Genomic DNA, 22549 nt, shown 5'->3' with positions numbered 1-22549 from the left:
ATCAGTGTATGTATGAATAACTGTAAGTCTCTTTGGACAAAAAGCGTCTGCTAAATGTGTCAGAAGAAGGGAATGATACCTTGCTTTGGAGTGTAGGACTGATTGACCAATAGACTGTGCCTTCTTTAGAAAAAAATAAAGATTGTATTGCTCAGTTCCTTATGTTTGGTACAATACTTTAACATCCATCACATCTTCAATTAATATCTTGCACACATTTTCTCATATTCAAAACATTGTTGAATCAGTACATGAAGCTACTATCTTGATCCCTGTGTACAGGTTCTTGTGCTTGTGATATATGAACATACGTACAGTATGTGAACATTAGTTTTATATACTGATGAAGTAAATGTTTTGAATGCAAAATGAGTGTGCCATAATGTCTTTTTCCAAGATATTATTGTACACTGTAAAAAATATGAGGCAGATTTGAACATTGTTGTAGCTGTTTTCTTCTTTCATTTGGGGCAGCTTGTTACTGCACTGGAACAGATTCTGCAGATTATTTAAATGTCCAATTATATTTAATTACATTTTCTTTAAATTATTTTTCTGACCATTTTTGATGTGTTGTTTGATGTGTTCTAAGGACTTCTCAGGAAGTATCTTCTCCACCACGGAAACTAATCTAATCCATGCAAACCATTAGATTTACTTAATGCGATATGTTGTAAATATATGGAAGAGGATTAGGTCCATGGGGAAAAAAAGAGTTTATTTTCCCCCACAATTCCTGTTTTTCTTAGAATTTAGATTTTTTTTCCTCAAAATTCTGAGTTAAAAGTAAGAATTTTGACTTTAATCTCTGAATTCTGAGAAAGAGAAATCAGAATTCTGAGGGGGGAAATAATATTAGAAGTCTGACTTTAATCTCCTCCTCCTCTCCCAGTGATACAAATAGGTACAGACATCTGTCATGGTAGAAGAGTTGATAGTTTATTTTATTATGGGTTTATCAATAGTTATGGACATATAATCATCTCTTTACAATACAACATAAGATCAGAAGAGCATGACAGACCACTTCAACAGAATCTCATAGTTTTAAAAAAATCAATAAATAAGGGCATAAATAAACCAAATACATGTTTTCAACTGAGATATAGATTCATAAGTACTAATATTGTGTCTGCATGCGTCATGAAACACCCTCGACTATTTTCTGTACAAACACAAGAGATCTGTCGCATGTATGAGCAGAGAATTCATATACAGAATGATTCTATGAGGCTACTAGACCGTACTGAGGAAAGGCCTGACATAGAAAACAAGGGACTCAGGAAGCACTTTATAGAGACCTCACACACCCACAGTGCATTTTCAGTTATGGTCATATATACATATGAAATGCATACAAACTTGGTAACACATAGACTCTCGCACACACACACACATTTGAGTAACAGACAACCACGTCTGGGAGACCCTGATTTTATAGACTACATTTCCTCTCTCTTCCTGAGGAAAAGAAAGCACACAAAGCTAGCTCAAGCATACCATTGGTTGGAATTACATCGGTTTTCAGCAGCATTACATCCAAGGTTGTTCTATGGAAGTCCAGGACTGCTAATTTTAAAAATGTAAAATCACTACAAAAACTTAAATTGTATTTTCCATTGGTGTGTTTATCATGTATGATTAAATTTATACCTCAATTTAAAAATCGTGTTAAACTTTCATGTTATAAAATCAGTGCCAAAATGTTTTGATTATTCTATCGACGAATAGTTGTCAGGCATACCAGGAGCAGCTGATAACGATTGTAAAAATGTACTTAATGTTTTCAAATTGGAAAAAACAAAACATATAAAATTTGGCCCTTTGGCTAATCACCATAACAAAGGATGTTTTCATTTCATTTTCTAAATGAAATGATCTTTTTCTTCTGTAAAAAGTAGGATCTCATTACAATTTGCAGGAGAAGCTAAATTTAGGTAGGTGCACTTCCTGTACTCAAATTCAGTTTGTTAGACGTGCTCTTTGGAAAGGGACACAAGTAGACTCAAAACATCAGAAAACCTGCCGTTGCCGAAGGCTTGATGCTGAAACACGACAGAGCCTGTTTTTAATATTTGACATGACTACACTGTGACAATAAAGACATTTTAATAGTCCAAAGAGAGTGCCTTGGAGTTCTCTTGTTATTTTTTAAATAGCTCATTCTAACATTTTCTAATTCTAAGTTCTAGTTTGCAATTTCATTTTCTAGTTTTGGTGGCACAATTTTGGCCAGTTTGGAAATATAACCTCCATTCTCCATCACATTTTATTTCATTTTCATTAGAGTTGTGTTAGATTTGGAGTGATCTGTGAAATTATCTGTCAAATGAGTTTAATTATTTAAAAATTTTGGCAGTCATTTTTATATTTTCACATACGAATTTAACACATTCACAAATTAACATTAACATGAACAAAATTTCAGTTTAATTGTTTCAGCATTGGCAACCCTGATCTTCCATAGTTTTCTGCCTGTTTGTAGTCACATTTGTCTATTTTGACACCACAGATGTAAAGTTTGGCAATTATCTGGCGACCATTTTGCATCGGACACTAGGAAGCCAGGGGTTCTACTCTAATGAGAGTCATAGTGTCTGAATGTTTTCATTTTAGCAGCTTCCAGATCCTAATATAGAGACTAAAGATTCCCTATGTGCTTATCTTCCTGTTTCCCCCGGTTCACATTTGTGTTATGTTGTTTCTGCTCTACTGTTCCTCCCAAACACACAGACAGTAAGCTTGCTACTATAACACTAAAAAAATGATTCAATAAATGGTAAATGTAAAAACAAAACTTTCAGCATCTGTATGGCCCTTTCCTCTTGATAAGAAGGGTATTTCACATTGAATATGGCTCACTGTCATTGTCACTGTCATCATCATTTAAACACAGAGGTAATCTGCTCCTGTACAAAATTACATCCCCTCCCCATACACGCACACGCATAACTAATCTTTACAAAAGAAGAAAATAAATACAGAATACTTTCATCAACAACACATCATCATCATCATCATCATCATCATCATCATCATAGAATAGTCTACAGAATCCTGTAAATTCTACTCTTGATTTCCAGAGTCTTGCTCTGGAGAAATGAATGGCAGTTATATAAGAGGTCATCACAATAAATGTTGTCATAAGTAGTAGTAGTAGTAGTAGTATAGTATAAATGGTATTATCACAGATAAACAACATTTAGTGGCTCAGAGAAAATCATCTTGGCCCCAAAGATGTTTTCTCTGACACTGTTGAAACCAGGTGTGGAGTTTAAATATGGAATATGAATTCCAGATGGATTTGTAATGTCTTCTTACGGTACTTTATTACTCTGGTCAGGGAGTCCCTTAAAGTGTAGCAGTGACTGACAGCAGTTTCTCATCTGAGTGTTGATTCACCTCTGTGACCAATGTCAGTCCTCGGTTGGTGTGTTCACTGTATGGTGTTTGCAGATAGTGATAATTCCAAGCTAAATACAGGTACGTTTGGTGTCCTTTTTAATTGCTTCTTATTTGTTTCTTTGCTTGATCTGTGAGTGTTTTTCTTTGGATTAAAGGGGTACTCCTGCCATTTAGTTTTTCACTTGCATAAAAGTGGGGGATGGATAAAAAAAATTTAAAAAAAATCGGAGCAGCAGAGGCTGAGATAACCTGACTATAGTCCACAAAAATGCTGGGTCCTACATTTCCAAATTTGCAACTTGTGAGACCCATACCACCTGGTAAACACCCACATCTTTCCAACTCGACATCACCAGTTAGTTGCAGTCTTTGAGCTCAAACTGAGATAACCCTGATGAAATAGCTGTGACATCCTTCAAAGACACAGAAGACATTGCACTATGGTTTTTCATAGGATGAGTGATACTCAAAACTATGAGCAAGCTGACTTTCATGTTTAAAGTCACTGGAGTGCTTCTTAAAAGTCGCAGTAGCAGAAATGACAGCTGGATTTCTTTTAAAAGGATGACCTAAAATGCAGATATTAAATTATGCTTATATTCATTGTAAGAATGCTATTGCCATATACCATAATGTGTGTAATCATGATCACTTGAAGCAGTAGAGGCATATATTACAACACTTTCTCACTCCCAACTCACCAAATACGGCAGCTTGGTCAGTGGCCTTCCTACTCTAGTGTCAGTTTTGGACGTCAAGTAAGCAATAAAGCATTATATACCACATCTGGTTAGACTTTCAAAATGTAGCAGCAAGCAGTTTACTTATTATGACCTATTATGACTTTTAGACTGTTATCAACATCACAGTTTGGTTAGGTTTAGGAAAGGATCATATTTTGGGTTAAAATAACTTTGTTCTGTCTCGTAATTTACAGTGATGTAAGTGATGTAAGTACATGTCTTACATAACGTAAGTTACGTCAATTACGAATGTTAACCTATTTACGTAAAAAACAAATCACTCTAGACTCTAAGTCACAAACGGATGTGAACCCTGGTGTCGTGCAGACACATCAGCTAACCTCCCACTCAGACTTTTCTCACTCTTTCTACTACTGCACTACAGAGGCGCTTAAAAAAATGGCACTAGAAGAGTAACTACACTGTCAGACTTCAATGTGTGAGGCCATTGACCAGGCTGCTCTAACTGACGCACTGGGAGTGAGAACAGGCTGTACATTACAGGACTGTGTGATCAGGAAGTTAACTTATAAATACCATATTTTAAAGAAATGTGTATCGCAGTGGTACCTTTGCTTGCATAGTGTTCAAGAAATTATTTTTCCTTTCTGTGATTTATGCAGAGGAGAGACAAAAGTCAATAATGTTGCGGTAATTTTACATACCAGATACCTGAATCAATAAACGTAATGTCTTTTTATCTACTCTGGAGTGCTGAACGCATGTCTTTAAAACTAAAAGAAAACAAAGATATATTTTAGTTTTGTGACTATAACCCAAACAAGACTATTTCAAATTGTATTTCTGTCATCCAGCCATACCGTCTTTCAGGTGACTAATGCACAAGACTGATGGTGAAGGAAAATTTTATCATCCAGTCTTCCTACTTTGCAGGACAAACACTGTGATTCATGAAAATGACTCACCGACTAAAACTTAATTATCAACTGCTACTTAATTCCAATGATAAACCTCTCATTTTTGGAGAAGGTTTGTAAACCTTCTCTTTATGGAACAGTGCAATGGTTTCCATTCTTCAATTCTTTCATGCACAGGAAAAAAGGTAAGCTTTAGTAGAAAAAAACAATTTCCCCTTGACTACAACTCCTTTAAGAGTATAGTCAAAATGACTACACAGAAACCAGTTATGGCAAACCATCAGCGCACTCTGAGAAGTTGACTTACATCACCCTTCACAGGATTTCTATGTAACTAAGAGCCCGGTCACACACTAATTAAAAAATAACAAGGTACAATTCTTTGCAAATCAGCGTGTCTTGTTTTTAAGTTTTTAGGCTAGGCCAACCTCTCTGGCTTTTCTGTGTTTCATCATACAGAATAGTATTAAATTGTTGGGGGATTCTTGTGAAATAGCTCTGTAATGACTCTCCTGACCTCTGGTGAGGATACTGCAGATTCCAAAATGAAGGAAGCCATCTTTTTAGCTCAGCAGGTTCTTCATATTTCCATGGTTTGGCATTTTTGTTGGCGATACAGCTAGCTTGTTACTGATGGTGAACCTGTGCCACTGCCTGTTATCACATTGGAATGTGAAGGAATGTGAACTTGCCAATTTTTATTGTGACCAGGCCCTCAGTCAACAGAATACAGTCACCTCTCATCAACATCTGGAGCTAAATGTTTTACTCAAACCTGCCTCCTGCAGCAAAAACCATTACATCAATGTAAAAAAGTTTGAGATATTTAACAGCAGATAAAAATGTCAGGCTATTTCAGACCTCATCATATCCCCCCACATTTCTGTAAGATTTCAAAACTGGCCAAAAGATGCAGTGTAGTCTGTTGTGTCATTGGTAGTACTGAAACAATAATTCTGAAAATCATTCAACCGGTCATTTTGTTCAGAGACCTTTGAATTAACCCCAGGTCCCTTGAAGCTCTTCTTTGTCAACTACTGGATTATTACTAACGGCTAGATTTACAGCCCTTTTTGTCTGATGGCTTTATAACAAAAAGAGACATACAGCTTTGATATTTATTTCTCTTTTAACAGCCAGAAGATCATATCTGTCTTATTCCCAGTTTCAAATTACAATCTGTTTAAATCTAAAAGCATGGAGGACTGAAACTGCCAAAATCAAAAATCAAAAAATAAATGTCTCAATTAATAAGTTAAATTATTATTTTGTTAAATGCACCACAAATATTACTAACAATAAATGTAGGGATAACTTAATTTACAAAACCCATAAATTGATATTTCTTTTTCAATTTACTGCTATATTTATTTACCTATGTATTAAATCCCCTATTTATTTATTTTCCCATTTGTTTTCCCAGTTTTTAATCTTTACTTAAATGTATTTATTGTTTTAATGAATTTATTTCTGTGTTTTCAGCAAACATATGTTAATAAATAAATGTCAACATGAAAGGCTAAATAAATTAAAGGAAAATTAAAAGGCAAAGTAAATAAATAGTGGAATTAATACAAAATAATACCAATAAAGTAAAAATAAAAATAAATAAATACAGAAGCAAACTAAAACAGAATTATAATGTCACTTTTATAAAATGATGCCTTCATTTATTTCTAATATAATTTTTGGTGCATTTATTGGCATAACATTTATTTATTCAGCCATTTATTCATTTTTAGTCTCAGGCAGTTTCAGTCCATCATAGACAAGGCTTGTCTTAACATCTATGTATCTATCCAATGCAAAAACACTGCATTTAAATATCTTTCAAATAAAAATATCTTCATCGTACAACTAGAGGAGCTACTTCAGAGATGCCATGAGATTAATATTACACTGCATTTTCAATTCAGTCTCATTCCATCTAATTAATCAGAGGGTATTGTGTTATATAATACATCTCTGAGCATTAATTTAAAAGTCACTATCTCAACTAAGTATTGCTTAAGTGTAAATGTACCCTGTAAAAGACAAATCATCTTGAAATCCAAGAAGGAGAAGGGACATTAGGATCAAAACAAAGAGAACCAGTGTGTGACCTTTGCACAGTCGGTGATCATCCAAACACCAGCAGTCATTTCCCAACATGATTGGGTATTGTTTCCCCAATAACATAGTGTCTCTGACGGGATCAGCACTTTATAATTCACTTGATGGCTTTCTGTGTGACACAAGCAGGGTTAAAATTCTGTTTATTTACAACTTTTATTTTTGTAGTTTTGGTCATCAAAAACTGAATTGTTAAAATAAAAACAGGGCATGAGCCATCAGGCAGTTTTGAAACAAATCTCCATTTTGATTCTGACTAAGTATAGAAAACACTGTTAAAACCTGTCTGATGGCTCCTGTTTGTGCCCTTTAGAGTCCCTGTGAGCCAATAATAGAGCTGGGAAACATGTAAAAGCTATCATAATAAAAAAAAATATATGTCCAAAACTATGAAAACACATGTAAGTTTGTAAAATAACAGAATTTTCCTAAAATATTGTCCCCATTTTTCAGAGGTGTCACCATATAAGAAGAAAATACCAGCTGAGCATTTTATGAAGCTCATATGTTCAATAAAGAGCTGATGTAGTGTGGAGATGGAGAGGAGGATGAAAGATAAACAGTGATCATGGCGTTCTCTTCTCCAGAGGGAAGAGAGAAACACTGTTTTTATATTACAACAGCCTGCAGTGTTCATACAGCCACAAGACCTGAAAGAATTACCTGTGAGTGCTGATGTGTGCAGTACACTTATGTGAGGGTTTTCATATGACACAAGGTAATGATTGTGTGTCTACTACTGTGTGTGTGTGTGTGTGTGTGTGTGTGTGTGTGTGTGTGTGTGTGTGTGTGTAAGGTTGTCCATCACTCCTGTACATGTACATGTTTGTGTAATAAACAAGACCCACAGACAAAACCTTCAACAGCTACAAAAAGTCAGACCTGAAACCAAACCTCCACCTCTCTGCAGCATATCAACATGTAAACTGTCGTGGACTCTCGGGTGTATAAAACATCTTTGACACCAGAGGCTTGCTGGATGACATATACTCTACTGCCAGTATTCAAAGATGGTGTCTTTTAACATGAAGAGTTAAGTATGCTTCAAACAAATTAGCTTATGCGACCATGTCTAATGTCAAAGTGCTTCTAACTGTTCCACGCTGCTCACCATAGTGTTCTCCTTAGTGCATCCCACTGCCCCCCTGATCTTGGTTTCAGACACTCTTAGATGATCCAGCAAGGACCTTCCTTTAAGCATACTGATGCCTTAAAGGGGTAACTCATAAGAAATAGCCAGAATCTGAAGGTAGCTCAAAAACTAAAGGGGAGAGCATAACCGTTTACTGATGCTCACTATATTCTTTGCTGTAGCTATATTTTGGCTGTAGCGACTAGCTCCTCTTAGAAAGTAGCTCAGTTAGCCATGGAGATAAGTGGTCCTATTAGCTGATGGGAGTGTGACATAATATTATTGGATAGTGAACCCAAAAATGGCGCCTATTCAGTCCAATAAGAAATGCTTACCAAAAACGTTTCTTACTTCTGGGTTTACTTCATGGTTATGTGGCTCACTGAATATGAGCAGTAGTGTTTCTCCCGCTGGCCCTGCCAGTGAGTTCCCGCTCAGGCCATAGATCTTACACATTTTGTGTACTTATTAGACTAAGTAGCAAACTCATCGCTCACATACATCTCCCAACTGAAACTACGGGGGCTACCAGACTGGCGCCTTTTGTGGTACAAAATGGAATTAGGTGACAGGAAAGGATTGGGCTAGCTTGTTAGCATGCTAACTTCCCTCCTCTCCTCAGTAGACATCACTGTACACAGATGTCTTTGACATGACATCAACACTGCTGTTTCACACTCACTTTTTTAATCTGTAAAATTTAAATTCCGTCCATATCTTACAAATTGCCCCTTTAACACAAACCAATGACTGCAGTCTTTCTCTAACATTAACCAAGTAGGAGACAACAAGGTTGCTGCTTTAACTCTTCTGATCGTGATCAAGAGCTCAGACTCAAGTTCTCAGAAAATATGTAACTTTAATGTGGCTGAAGCGAGATCAGATGGGTTTATTTCAACTCAATTAGGGGGTGATTTTTTCTAATGATGGGTAAACATGCTATGGAGAACCACTGTAGCAGCGCTGAAGGTGTGGCTTTACAAAACATAACTGCGTGCTAGTATTAGAAGTTGGATACATGTTTTCCAATGCAGCACTCCAACAATACATGTATGCTGCCTGCGTCTAAATCAGGGGTGTACACTATAAAATCTTGGTGGATCAGAGGTTTGGACAGCCCTGCCAGGTTATGGTCGATTGATTCAGTCGTTCAGTCATTTTCAGACAAGACCTACTTTGTAAAAGTTTACAGCCTGACATGCTATTATTCTGTGCTGCTTCGTGTGCAGTGATGCAGCTATATCTAAAACAAAAGTGCAATGACTCAAGTCACAAGATGTGCATATCCAAATAATGCATCTAATTCAGTTACACCCCTACTGTGCGTTGGTGTGGACAACCATACATTTTTCTGTTGTGTTGTGTTTGGTTTGTGTGTTTCAGTACTGCTTGTCAACCCTGTGTGTGCCCCTGGTAATGTCCTCATAGCCGTGTCTGAGCCTCAGGTATGTAGATCTCAATGCTGTCAGCGCTCTCCGTGGCTGAGTTTTGCCGTACGGACGCAGCTCTTTTGGCAGCCATCAGGCGCTTCCTGGCCTCCTGCCGCTGTTTCTCTGAGCTTTCCAGTGAACGATCTCTGGCCAGAGGCGGGTGGTGGTGGGGGCCCTTGGGTGGCTTTTTTGGCACTGGAGGTGGAAGACGCCTCTCCTGGTGGGAGAGGACGGTAGGGGGGGAGGGGAGAACATTTCAGGAAAAAGACAGACCTATATTTGTGTGTGTGTGTGTGTGTGCGTGTGTGTGTGTGTATGTGTGCATATGTCTGTGATGCCCATTGGAACTGCCACCTTTAATTCAGTAGATGGTAACACTACAATAACCATCATTAATAAATGGTAAATCTAACGTTGATTAAACTTTAGTTCTGAGTTATTTGACTGAAACAATGAAATACTTCACTTTATAAACCATTTCTAAAGACATTGTTTATTGTGAAGTTGCAACCGATATTTTAACAAACGTTTTCAACAGCTTGATAATTGGTTTATAAAGCATTTCATAGTAAACTACAAACTCACCATTGATTTCTGATGGTTATTACAAAGTGTTACCCAGTAAGCTTTTGCTTTAATGTATGCCTGTGCACATGTACATGACCATGTATACTCTAAGTAAAGAAGGGGTAGGCTAAATTAGACATTCAGCTTAATAATTTTTTTGATCAACTTCCATGATTTTTTAACATACTGAATCACACACTGTTTCAATAATACTGCAGCTACTTCACATGCTCTTATTTTGGAAACGTGTTCCCTACAAGTGTTGATTCACACGTTCGTTATTTGACAGGATTGTTTCAATTTTCTCTGCTAAACAACATCAGCGTATGCTAATATGCAATCTACTGTACATTACTGTCAAAAGTGTTTGTGTGTGACATGACCTTAAACAATCTGAGGCTTTCAAATACAACGATAACTTTTTTTAATTGCTGTTTTGACATATTTGGTTTTATTTTCCTTCTAATCAGCAGTTTCAGTGTTAATGTATGTCTCTCTAATTGTATCTCCTCTGTTCTGTGTGAACTGCTCCATGCTGAAAAATGTATTTGTGTAGAAGAAACATTCTCTATCTTTACACTGGTGGCTACAACACACACGACAAAAAGCCACACATGGTAAGGCGGCTGCAGGCGTCATAAAGAAGGAAGGAAGGAAGGAAGGCCAGAAGGAAGCATGGAGTGATGGATGGAAAGACAGACATGATGGATCCACGGAGGCCCAGAGGTGTCAAGGCCCTGTGGTGTTGTTGGCATTGCAGTTATGCTGATTGATGCGTGGCTGTTTGCAAGCGCCTTCACTGTCAACACAAAAAAAAAGCACAAGAAAGAAATAAAGATACAACAATGAGAGCAAATGAGGAGGCCAGCAGAGTCAGTATTCACAACGATGCAAAGCCACAACAGATACTGCCGAAAGAGAGCAGGCAGAAGACATCTGAAAAAGATTGACAGATACACTTAAAGATATGCAGAAGCGAGAGTATCTGTATCACCATAGAGACCAAGCCAGACAATCATGCACTAACTCTGCACCATGAGAGGAGGTGATAATGTAAGACTAAAAAAAAAGGCTTTCTTTGCTTCTGTCATGGTCATGTAGGTATAAATTGAGTGTGTCTAAAAGCTATTTTTGTTCCCTTGCTACATGAATTCACCACCAAACCCCCATTTAAAGGCAGTGTGAGGAAACTGTGCAAAAAATTGATCATTCAGAATGAATGCTATCACTATTGCATGACAAACAAGGAAGGCTTCCTTCCAGTAACATCAGGTGCGACTACAATTAGCTAATAAAGAGCTTTAGAGCGTAAAGGATGTGTATTGAAGTTAAAACAATTGTTCTTGGGGAGCAGACATATTTTATATGAATCCCTCAGCAACAACATGGTCTGTAAAGGCCCCCACACATTACCTGATAATAGCAGTCTTACAAGTTCATGTAATGCCACACTGTGTCAGATGGTTTCCGATTTTTACCCCTACCCCTCATACGTCATCAGCTGTCATCGATGGTGTTTATGTTAACAGATACGACCGAGCATTTCCAATATGCGTTGTGATGATTTCTCTTGAGTTACCGTGGCAACCCTGGTATTATTGCAATGCCATTTGCCATTTATCCAACACATCCTCATACCTAAACAACTGACTGGTTAAACTGGTTAAAATGCTACGCTATCTTTGTAACTTACCTACAATGTACCTACATTACCTAGGTAACTTGCATTACGTTATGTATATGACTTGACCTCAATACATTAGTAAGTTAAAAGGACTCACCGTTGACATATGGTGTCACACTGGACCAGAAAAGCGGTCTTTTGAATCAAAGTCTGTCCCAACCGTCCTGAATGTACATCTCGTGCCTCCTCCCTTACAGACTTTTCACTCTTTAGACTACCTCTCCTCACTTCCTCCTTTCCAGCTGTAACAATTGCTACAGCTGCTAGAGGTCGCCCATAACAACGAACGTAAATAAAAATGTATCCGATGGAGATGGAAAAGCATGGACACAATTCTAATTCACTGACAACTTCACACTATCAATCAAGTTACCAAATAAAAAAGAACACTGCTTCAATACCTGGCCACTACCAGTGCTTTATAGGCTAACATTAGCAACCCATGCTCCTACCCTTCCAGTCTGCACTGATATTAGAGGAGCGTTACCAAGTGCAGCAACTTCCCTGCGGGACTTTAGTTGGATTTCAGGTGTCAAATGCCATCAAAGAGGGGGAAATGCGACTTTTAAAAAGGTAAAAATGCGGGACTGTCATGCACAAACGTAACGTTAGCTAGTTAGCTAGCTACGTACGCAAAAACAGAGGGTAAAGGGCTAAGTAATCGAGGCAAGGGGTGTATTTATTCTCAATTTGTGTCAGACTATGATCTCTACTTAGAGGCATGTCAATCTGGTCACCAGTCATCAACAATGAATAAAAAATGACTTGCTTCATCCAGCTGAATTACTCTTTGAAAATACAGCAAAAAGCCAGCTATGGACATCAAGCTGACATATAGAAACCAGTGTGGTATCCACATGAACTGTACAGTATATGTCTTTGGGTGATTATTATATGGCATAGTTATTCTGTCATTTTATGCTGTATTCTGATTGTATTAGATGTGGGAGGGCATTTATAAAAAAATACATGTGGTATGAATCAGTGTTTCTTTTCACTTTTGAAGTAATTTCATTGGCTGTATCTTGTCTTTTTTCAAAGTTTTGGTGGAAGATTATTGTCTGAACACCATCACACATGTCATTAGGGTGGGACCTATATAAAATATCAGTACCTGTCTCTGAGAATGGTTGTTGATCTCAAAGAAAGCCTGAGGACCAGAAATACCATCAGATTAAAAACAGAAAGGCACACAGATCGTGCAACTCTCTGATCTGCTTTCCGGATGTAGCAGCATTCATAGCACACTGTGAGAACTTAATCCTAAATTTGTGACACTTTATTGCAAGAAAATATTTGGTCAGGAAAAATACATTTGTGTTGAGCTGGCATCGTCCCCGAAAATCTAGTATCCTCGGGCTCCTTTCAGATCATGGTCAAGCAGTCAGCCAGGCATCATACTGGATGTTTGTGTGTATACCTTTCTCTCAGGTGGATCCAGGGGTCTCCAGTTGTTGGCTCTGAGCTGGTGGAGCTCATCAAACTTGAGGCTTATGTTCTCGATTGAAAGCTGAAGCATATCCCAGAATCCAGCCAGGTCTGAGGCCACGGGTCTAGGGTGGGCGTTGGGGTTCTATTACAGTAGAGACAGAGGAGAAGGTGGAGAAGAATGAATGAAAGTAGTTTTATATATTCTAGATATATATATATATATTCGGGTTCTATTACAGTAGAGACAGAGGAGAAGGCGGAGAAGAATGAATGAAAGTAGTTTTATATATTATATATATATATATATATGGGTTCTATTACAGTAGAGACAGAGGAGAAGGTGAAGAAGAATGAATGAAAGTAGATTTATATATTCGGTCATCTTCAGCTTTGTTTGTAGAGCAGCTAAAAACATGTTTGCAAAAGAATATAGAATACAAAACATGATATGTATATTTAATTACTGGTGTATCAAAAGTGAGAAGTTTTGTCAAATTTATCTTACCGCCCTGAAGGGTGTATTTCATATTGCTACTCAGTATGTGTTAATGTCTTCAGATAGCTAAAGAGCTTTTAAACCACCTTAAACACCACCATATATGGATGGTGTTATATATATATATATATATATATATATATATATATATATATATATATATAGTAACTGCTGGGCTGCACTGAAAGTATCTTGACAGTAATGAAAATTAGTTTGATGAAGTTTGAAAAATTGCATTAATCCAAGAGTTGAAAAGGTTTTAATGAAAACGTTCTTATCTTAAGACATACGGTCCTGCAGCAAACGTAAAACTGAGCTGGATGTACAAGGTTTTCACCCAATATGCAATTGGGGAAACTGATTTAATTATCTTCAGTGAATGAAGGCCTGATACAACAGTACCCTCTGGGGATCATGAATATCTGTAACAAATTCCATCCAGCCATCCAGCAGTTATTGAGATATGACAGTCTGGGCTGACCTACTGAAAGGCCGACAAAGCCATCAGCTCGCATGGCTGAGATATGTAGAAAGATTTAGTGCCCCCTTGCCCCTCAGAACACAGTAGCATAAGGGGTAGTGGTTAACATCTCTTATGTCCCCTATGAACTGTTCAAAACCCTCATACGTCATCAGCTGTTGTTGATTGTGCTCATGTAAACAGATGCGACCAGACATTTGCAATATGCCATCTTCAGCTCTGGTGATTTCTCTTGTTTAACCATGCCAATCCTGGTATTATCACAATGCAATTTGCCTGATTTATCTGATGGAGATAGAAAAGCATGGACGCAATTCAATTTGTTCTCAACTTCATGCTACATATCAAGTCATCAACTAAAAAAGAACACTGCTTCATTATCTGGTAACTAATGATGCTTTATAGGCTAACATTAGCAACCCTGATAATAGAGGAGCTATTTGTAATTTCCAGCCACCTGTCAAAAGAACAGGGGCAGTATTTATTCTTCTTCTGTTATTTATTTTATATATTGAATTTGTTTTTATGCAAATTCATTCATTAATTCAAGTTGTTAAAATTGTAAAGACTGAAATTATTTCTACTGTTTGTATTTATTTACCCATATATTCACTATTCCTCCGTTGCATTATTACACAATACGTGTAAAATAAAACTTTTGGAGGTATACTTTGATACTAATTTCCGAGAACAGTTCATTCTATTGGTGTAACAAACACAGGTCTGTGTAAGCAGGCATACTAAACATCCACTGTAACCCACAATTTGATTAAAGCTGGCACAAAGTGGCTATGTGGTAGGGGCAAGGGTGTAGTAAGATTGAGCCTTTGTGTTTGATATCTAGAGGGTCAAAAAACTGATTATCAAAAAGGGAAGTAGGCATCTGGTAAAAAGAAATGAGTGAAGGTGTTCCAGACTCACCAGATTCTCCTCACACAGCTCCCTGAACTGTTGGAACTTCTGGGATATCAGGAGCTGAGCACTTCCTATAGCACTCCTCATCTTACCGAGGACTATAAGCACAGACACAGACAATCTGTTCTTGAGAAAATCCACACAACTGTTAAAGCACATTTAATTTTCCTGCTTACCAAGGACACAGCATCTAAATATGTGCTGATGTATTATACATGAACTATGGTTGGTCTTGGTGCATGATTGGTGTTTAACACATGACGACACAATTGTTAGGCAACTGACAAAAGGTTTAGTGCCACACTGAACCATTTAGACTTCATGAGCTTTTCTGAAGAGCCCAGGTATGAAGGTACATCTGTAGAACCTAAACATGACAAATACACACACACACACACACAAACACATACTATCTTCAGGCAGGGCATTCTCCCGCTGGTCGAGCTCCATCTGTCGACACCATCCCTCCAGTCGGTCAGTCTCTGCCTGCAGCAGCTTCAGAAACCAGCGTCCATCTCTCTGACACACTGATCGCTGCACCACCTGCCATTCAAACAATCAGATGTTCACAACATGTAGCGACACACCTGCAGAGGTAGTTTGTACATTTTATGCAATGTGACAAAGCCAGTTATGTGGAAAAAACTTAAACATCATATATGCCTTAAAAGTTAATGCTTTGTTACCTGTTGTGATTGATGTTACATCAATTTACAAGATCAAAATTCCTGAAATTAAGTTTTATAATATTTAATTTAAAGAATACAATTATGTAATTTTCTTAGAATCCTGGCTTTATATTACAATATACGCTTATGTACACTTTAAATCAGCTGTAAACCAGATATATATCTATAATTATTTTCTATCATTGACCTTCACCAGCTAAATTTCTTCATCTAAACCATCAACGTGTCTATTAGATCCAATCCCAACTAAATTGCTTAAAGAAGCTCTACCTTTACTTGCACCTCTACACTCGGCATGATCAATCTGTCCCTATTAACAGGACATGTACCACAGTCCTTTAAAGTAACTGCAATTAAACCGCTTCTTAAAAAGCCTACACTTGATCCAGATGTTCCTTTCGGGAATATCATTACAATACACTCCATTAATTATCATTGTTATGCAGATGATACACAATTATACTTATTCATTAAGCAAAATGACACTTAGCTAAACTTCTGGCATGTATTAAGGACATAAAAACCAGGATGACCTGCAATTTTCTGCTACTGAACTCGGTACATATCATATCTGTGTGTTTTTTTTCCAACGTGTTTCCTCCGGTTTCCACCTGTTAATCTAAACATGTATCCGCCGACTGTTTATAATCATATGGATGCTGTTATAATGTGTTGGATTGAGATCCTGACCCACAATGCATCGTGGAAAGTGACAAAGTTATGTTTTTCACTCTAAATCACATAATTACATAATCACCATCAATAAACAGGACCCTGTCTGACTCTTTTACTCATGAGGAGGGATGCTGTTTTCTGGGGGGAAGTTCGCTGACCGTCATGGTGATTTTTTTCAACACAAGTTGCCAGAGACAGTAATTACAACAACACAATAGTGGAAAGAGAGAAAGACGTGGTGAGTCAATGTTTTTTGCTCTGAATCGCGTCACATAATCACCACCATTCAACTGTGGGAGCCGCCTGGCTCTGCTGCCGGGGACAGACACTGTTTTTCGGGCAGAAATGTGAGAAAAAATCAGCAGGACAGACAGGATGACAGACAGAATGACAGACAGGATGACAGAGGCTTTTCCACGTATGGATGCGGTATTTTTTTCCTCATATAAGTTGCCAAAGACACTACCAGTTACTACATTACTGTTGTTTGGTCCTGTAACGTTGCTTTGTGGGTTAAAGTGTGGGACATTTATCATTTATTTGATGATTGAAGGATCAGTTTAGCTGTCAGACTGTGAACACCATCAGACTGACACACCCCTGATCCGTGCCTCTGGCTTTTCCATTCACACAGACGCCGGCTCGCCTCTGCTGCAGCTCAGTAGCAGATCAGATGCGGAACGAAACTGTCCCCCCTGTTCGCATCTGTAACTTTGACACAGATGGCGATGCGGAGAATCGGCGCATGATTCCTCCACTGAAAGGGCAGTGTGAATGGGGCTAAGGAGTATTCCTACAGCTCAATTTGGAAAGTGTCATGACATGGCTTTTGTTGTGAATTGGCACAATACAAATAAAGATTGATTGATTGATTGATTGATTGATTGATTGATTGATTGATAATGACATTACTGCTCTACTGTCACAGTTAAGGATGAAAAATATTTAAATTTAAAGAAAGAGGTACCGAGTCTGTTTTTCATTTGGTTCAGGAAATTTGCAAGTTATTTGTAATGGCTTGGTTTGCTACATACATGATGATGTCATCTTGTTCTGTATGCCAGGACATAATATTAATTTCAGTTCTTTAGCTCACACATATATTTTTTCACAGTGTCAAACTTCTCTGAACTAATTTCTCAAACAATCAACTTCTTGGCTAAGCCCACCTGAAACAAGTTTGGATGGATTACTGCAAAATGGAATGAAATGTTATAAGTAAGAGTGCAATCATCATTTATTTCATCATTAGGCAGTTTGATGAGATAGTAAGATCACGGAAAATTCAAAAAGAAGAAGCCAACTCTCTAAAGATAGGTTATTTATTTTAGGTTTGACTGAGTTGCTGATTTCAGAAACTTGAAATCATGAAATAGTTTGTGTGTATTTAGCTAAGGAACTAAGACTAACCCAATGAACATGCTCAATATAGGTATCACACAAAGTGGGACTGTATACTCTGAAGTCAGCATGGTACAAATACCTATGAAACCATGTATTAACAATGAATGAGTAATATAACATCTTTAAATCTTTTTATATGAATGCAATAAATATTAACACATTCACATAAAAAAGTTTCAAGGAAATGAAAATAATCCTTAGAAAAATCTAAAGTCAAAATATGTTTAAAAAGTGGTGTTTTCAGCTCTCTGAACCTATTTTTAGACCTTTTTTTAGGCATGCTAACTTGTTTCCGGATATGAGGACTCATTTTTGGGTTACACCCACGCACGCTTTTCCGAAACCCCGCTGTTCCAAAAATAGGCTTCCATTCATCGTAATGGCTTGGTTTCCCATTTTTTCTAAAGACCCCGCTATTCTGAAAAGGCTATTGTGGAACCCCTAACCCTAACCATATTGGGAAGTAATCGGAAGTTGAAAGTCGGATTCGGAACAGCGGTGTGTCGGAGTGGAGGGGTTTCGGAACGTCAAGCTGTTCCCCATTTTTGTAGCACTCTGTAGCAGCTCAGTGCACCTTCTGTATGATCGTACGTATTGAAACCGCTGGAGCTGTTTTTCATGTTGCTTTAGGGACTGATCACGCAGAGACTAGTCACTACAGGTGCGGTCGCTTTAAAAAACCTCCGGAAGGTGTGTTTGGGACAAAACAGCATTGAGCGCCTGTGTAGTGTGGCTGCATGCACAACCGGCCATCATATGTAATTAATGGCAAATATGGTGCGACTCCTATGCCTTGTGCTGTAAAGCTGAACATTTTTCAACCTTTAAAACCACTAAAAAGATGTGACGCACAGCGCAGGAGAGGAGCGGGTGGCCGTGCTGTATCTTAGGGAAATTATAGCTTTACTGGCAACGCTTTTCTAGCAATGCGTCTCTGTGTGATCAGCCCTAAGTGAGACAATGAGTACAATGGCTATTTTGTAACTAAAATTTCTTCATAACTTTTTGTTTGCACTTATGCTACACTTTACACTTTTCACATTTCATAACTATTTGAACCACCTAATGAAAATGGTCAGGTCTTTGTTTTGTAAATGATCCACATATTGTAGGAATTGGTTTGACTGTGTTGAACTAGGCTTAAAAAGCTCCATCGAGATTAACTGCAGAGTTATGAATATTCCGTCTCCAAGCAACCCTCTTCACATTAAACAGTGTTGTATCTTCCACTTATACCATAAGAATATTCATTAATGCAGCTTTAACAAGAACTTAGCATTATGAAAATAATAGAAAGTAGGAAGTGACTGGAGTTTATTAGTGAGTATTTCTGGCATGATGACTGTATTTGTAAGAAATACCTCAGATCTGTCACTGAATCAGCTCCTACATACCTCCAAAATAGCAGAACTATTGAAGTTGACATCGAGTGGGTCATCTGATACACTATCTATCCAGGGGTCAGGAGGGGGGAGGATGGACGGGTCAAAGCCTACATCCTCATATTCATCAGAGGCACAGGCGTGGTAGTGGTTCCCTGAGCCCTGGATGCTGACGGTGGAGGTGGTGGCATCGCGAGAATATTGCCGAGAGAGGGCACCAGATGACAGGACTTCCATGTCAGTGTCCGGGGAGTCTAGAGGGGTGTCCAGCATGTCCGGCATGTCCAGATCTGCCTGGAAGGATTAATAAATAAATCTCAATAAGTGACTGAATGAGCATATGGTTTTTTGAAAGGTTTACATCGCCTCCGAATTATATTCAGTTTAATTAGGTTGGGTATAATTCCATTGCATTGCTGTGGGTCATTGTGTTTAATACTCAAATGGATCCAAGCAGACTTTCTGCTCTGATCAGGTAAAACCTTATAACTGCAACTCTGATAGCCAGTGTTAGGTAACATTACTTTTAAAAGTAACTCTTTACACTACAAGATAACTGCCATGAAAAAGTCATTTGTCACGTTACTGTGTTATCTACTGAGAAGAGTATTGTTTTAGAGTATTATATAGTGACCAAAAATTACAGTAAAACCTCTTTACGACTCGTTGTGGATGTGGGTTATATTGTCCAGATGATGTGTAGCCAACTGTACATGTACCTTTGAATGAATTGACTCTACCGTCATTTTGTCAACATCTAATAGTATGAGAAAGGATTAACGAAAAATCGTGTGTATGTCCTTCTTATAAGGATAGGGATTTGTGCTGATATGTAGACATGGGAAAAGTTTAACAATATATTTTTAACTGGAAATGAATGTGACAATGTCTCTCAGGCAACGTTATGGAGTAACGCAAAAGTAATGTAACGTGCAGTATAAGGAATTACTTTCTACAGGGAGTAAAAAAATTAATGTATTACTTTTAAAAAAGTTACAAAGAATGTCTAACCAGTCCTTTATTTGAGTAACAGGCTTGGTCATGTTACATTTATACTTCTACATTTGGAAAAAAAAAACTGGGATCTTAGTCATTTGCTGTGCTCGGCATGGACAAAAATTTGATCAGTAATACTTGTAAGGATCTCTTAAAAGGATCTATCGACAATACTATACATATACCGTATACACTATATAATACTTTTGTGATTCTGGGAGTTCAATGAAATAGCCTCATTCTTCAAACACTAATTAATATGATGGGACTCACACAGTGGTTAACTCTCAAAAACAAGAAGACACACAAAACTGCAGCATTCATGAAAATAAAAATTGCACAGAAAATATATTTTATCCAAGAGAATAATCTGGGCATGCACACTTCTGCCAAGGTTGCACAATCATACAAACTATAATTTATCAACAGAAAATATTATCAATTATTTTATTATTATTGGCTACTGGTTCTGGATTTAGTTCAAAATAACTTCCGTTGAAGTAAATGCAGTAGGTCAAGAGACAATGGATTTCTTAATTGTTACACACTGTTAATAAATCCCTTAAAAAACAGACCTTTGATCTGGATACACACCAAAACTAAACCCTTTTCATAAGCCCAAGGCTTAACTTCCACTGAATTTCATTAAGGGGCAATTTTGTAGGATTTAGTGACATCTAACAGTGTGGTTGCAGAGTGAACAACTGAAGACTCCTCACCTCAATTTTCCTCAAAAATACAAAAAAAACGCTAAAGACGCTCTCTAGAGTAATTTTTTGTTTGTTTGTGGTCTGTCTGTTCTGGGCTACTGTGGAAACATGGTGGTGCGACATGGCGGACACTGTGAAAGAGGACCCGCTCCCTCTGTAGATAAAGGTTCATTCAAGGACTGCAAAAATATAATTCTTAGTTTTAGGTGATTATACACTAATGAAAATTTGATTATGAATATGATATTCCAAATCTGTCCCTAAATCCTCCACACTGGATCTATAAAAATCTCCTTTCCAATCTTTTTTTGATTAATAAACAGTGAACAGACATGGAAAACACCTGAGTGACTTGGAGGAGGCAATGATTTGAGCTGAGTCACTTGATAACAAACAGCAGCGGTTGAAGCTTACCTGTACAGCTGCTGTCACACTGTTGGAGCGCTGGAACCGACGATACCTGAAGAGGGAGACTAACAGTAAATACTTAACACCAAGATTTGTTTTCTTTGCTTCCAGGCAACAATTTCCAGATGAAAGATGAAGGATTTATTAGTAGCACAGTCATACTTCTGTGGTGATGGCCCTCTCCAAGTCTCTGGTTGGGGTCCTCCGGACCTCCCAGCAGAGAACTTTGGACCCTGACTGGCGTTACTATCAGGAAGTGGAAAGAGCACTTTGAAGAAGTACTGAACCCAACCAGCATGTACTCTGTGGAGGATGCAGAGTTAAAAGACTCTGGAAAGCTTAAACCATACCCCTGTCCAGGGAGCTGCAGGAGTATGGTTTTTCATGGCTGCTGCTATGAGTCATTCAGTACACATATAAATTGAGTGAGAGCTGTGTCCATATTCTTGGCAGGAAATCAAACACGATTTCCGTTGCTGCTGGATCATCCAGTTATCCGTTGTTACTGAATCTGTTTGTGATCTGCATGGATGGGTTCTCAAGGTGCACCATGAGTACTGCTCCCACTAGGTTGGGAGTGTGTTGTTACCCAAAGTTGAATTAGTGCAAATATCTCAAGGTCTTGTTCACAAGTAAGGGTACAACAGAGCATGAGATCAACAGGCAGGTTGGTGCAGCATCAACAAGTGTTGATACTGATGTTGTACTGGACCATTGTGGTGAAAGGAGAGCTGAGCCTAAAGACAAAGCTCTCGATTTAGCAATCTACATTCCAACACTTACCTATGGTCCTGAGATTTGACTAGTGACTGAAAAAACAAGTGGATACAGGCTGGCTAGGTAGGGTAAAGAGCTCAGATATAAGGATGGAGCTCCTTTGGGTCGAAAGGAGCCAGGTCAGTTGGTTTTGGCATCTGTTACAGTAAGTCTGACTCCTTGGTGCCTCTTATTGGAGGTTTTCTAGGCCAAGTAGTAAGAGATATAAAACAAGGTGGAGACACTATATATCTC

At 37.9% G+C, this 22549-nt stretch overlaps 1 protein-coding gene across 7 annotated transcripts in view; it reads right to left on the bottom strand.

Moving 5' to 3' along the window:
• Positions 1 to 917: 917 nt before the first annotated feature.
• LOC311266106 (disks large-associated protein 1-like) overlaps positions 918 to 22549 on the bottom strand; it is a 125815-nt gene continuing 104183 nt past the window's right edge. For 4 of the 7 annotated variants that reach the window (XM_084368290.1, XM_084368293.1, XM_084368295.1 and 1 more), the window contains 7 exons: positions 21545 to 21590; positions 19437 to 19718; positions 15685 to 15817; positions 15281 to 15372; positions 13372 to 13524; positions 13066 to 13101; positions 918 to 9917 (listed from right to left, as the gene is read on the bottom strand). In XM_084368290.1, coding sequence (XP_084224416.1) covers positions 9693 to 9917; positions 13066 to 13101; positions 13372 to 13524; positions 15281 to 15372; positions 15685 to 15817; positions 19437 to 19718; positions 21545 to 21590 — 967 coding nt within the window. In that variant the 3' untranslated portion in view covers positions 918 to 9692. Of the gene's footprint in view, positions 9918 to 10570; positions 11067 to 13065; positions 13102 to 13371; positions 13525 to 15280; positions 15373 to 15684; positions 15818 to 19436; positions 19719 to 21544; positions 21591 to 22549 lie in introns of those variants that run through there. The other 3 variants (XM_084368292.1, XM_084368296.1, XM_084368294.1) reach the window with 2 other exon arrangements.

This window comes from Pagrus pagrus (assembly GCF_965226575.1).
Source record: "Pagrus pagrus genome assembly, chromosome: 12".
NCBI classification, from domain to species: Eukaryota; Metazoa; Chordata; class Actinopteri; order Spariformes; family Sparidae; genus Pagrus; species Pagrus pagrus.
Note: the sequence above shows the minus strand (reverse complement) of the source record. Positions and strands in the feature narration are given on the sequence as shown.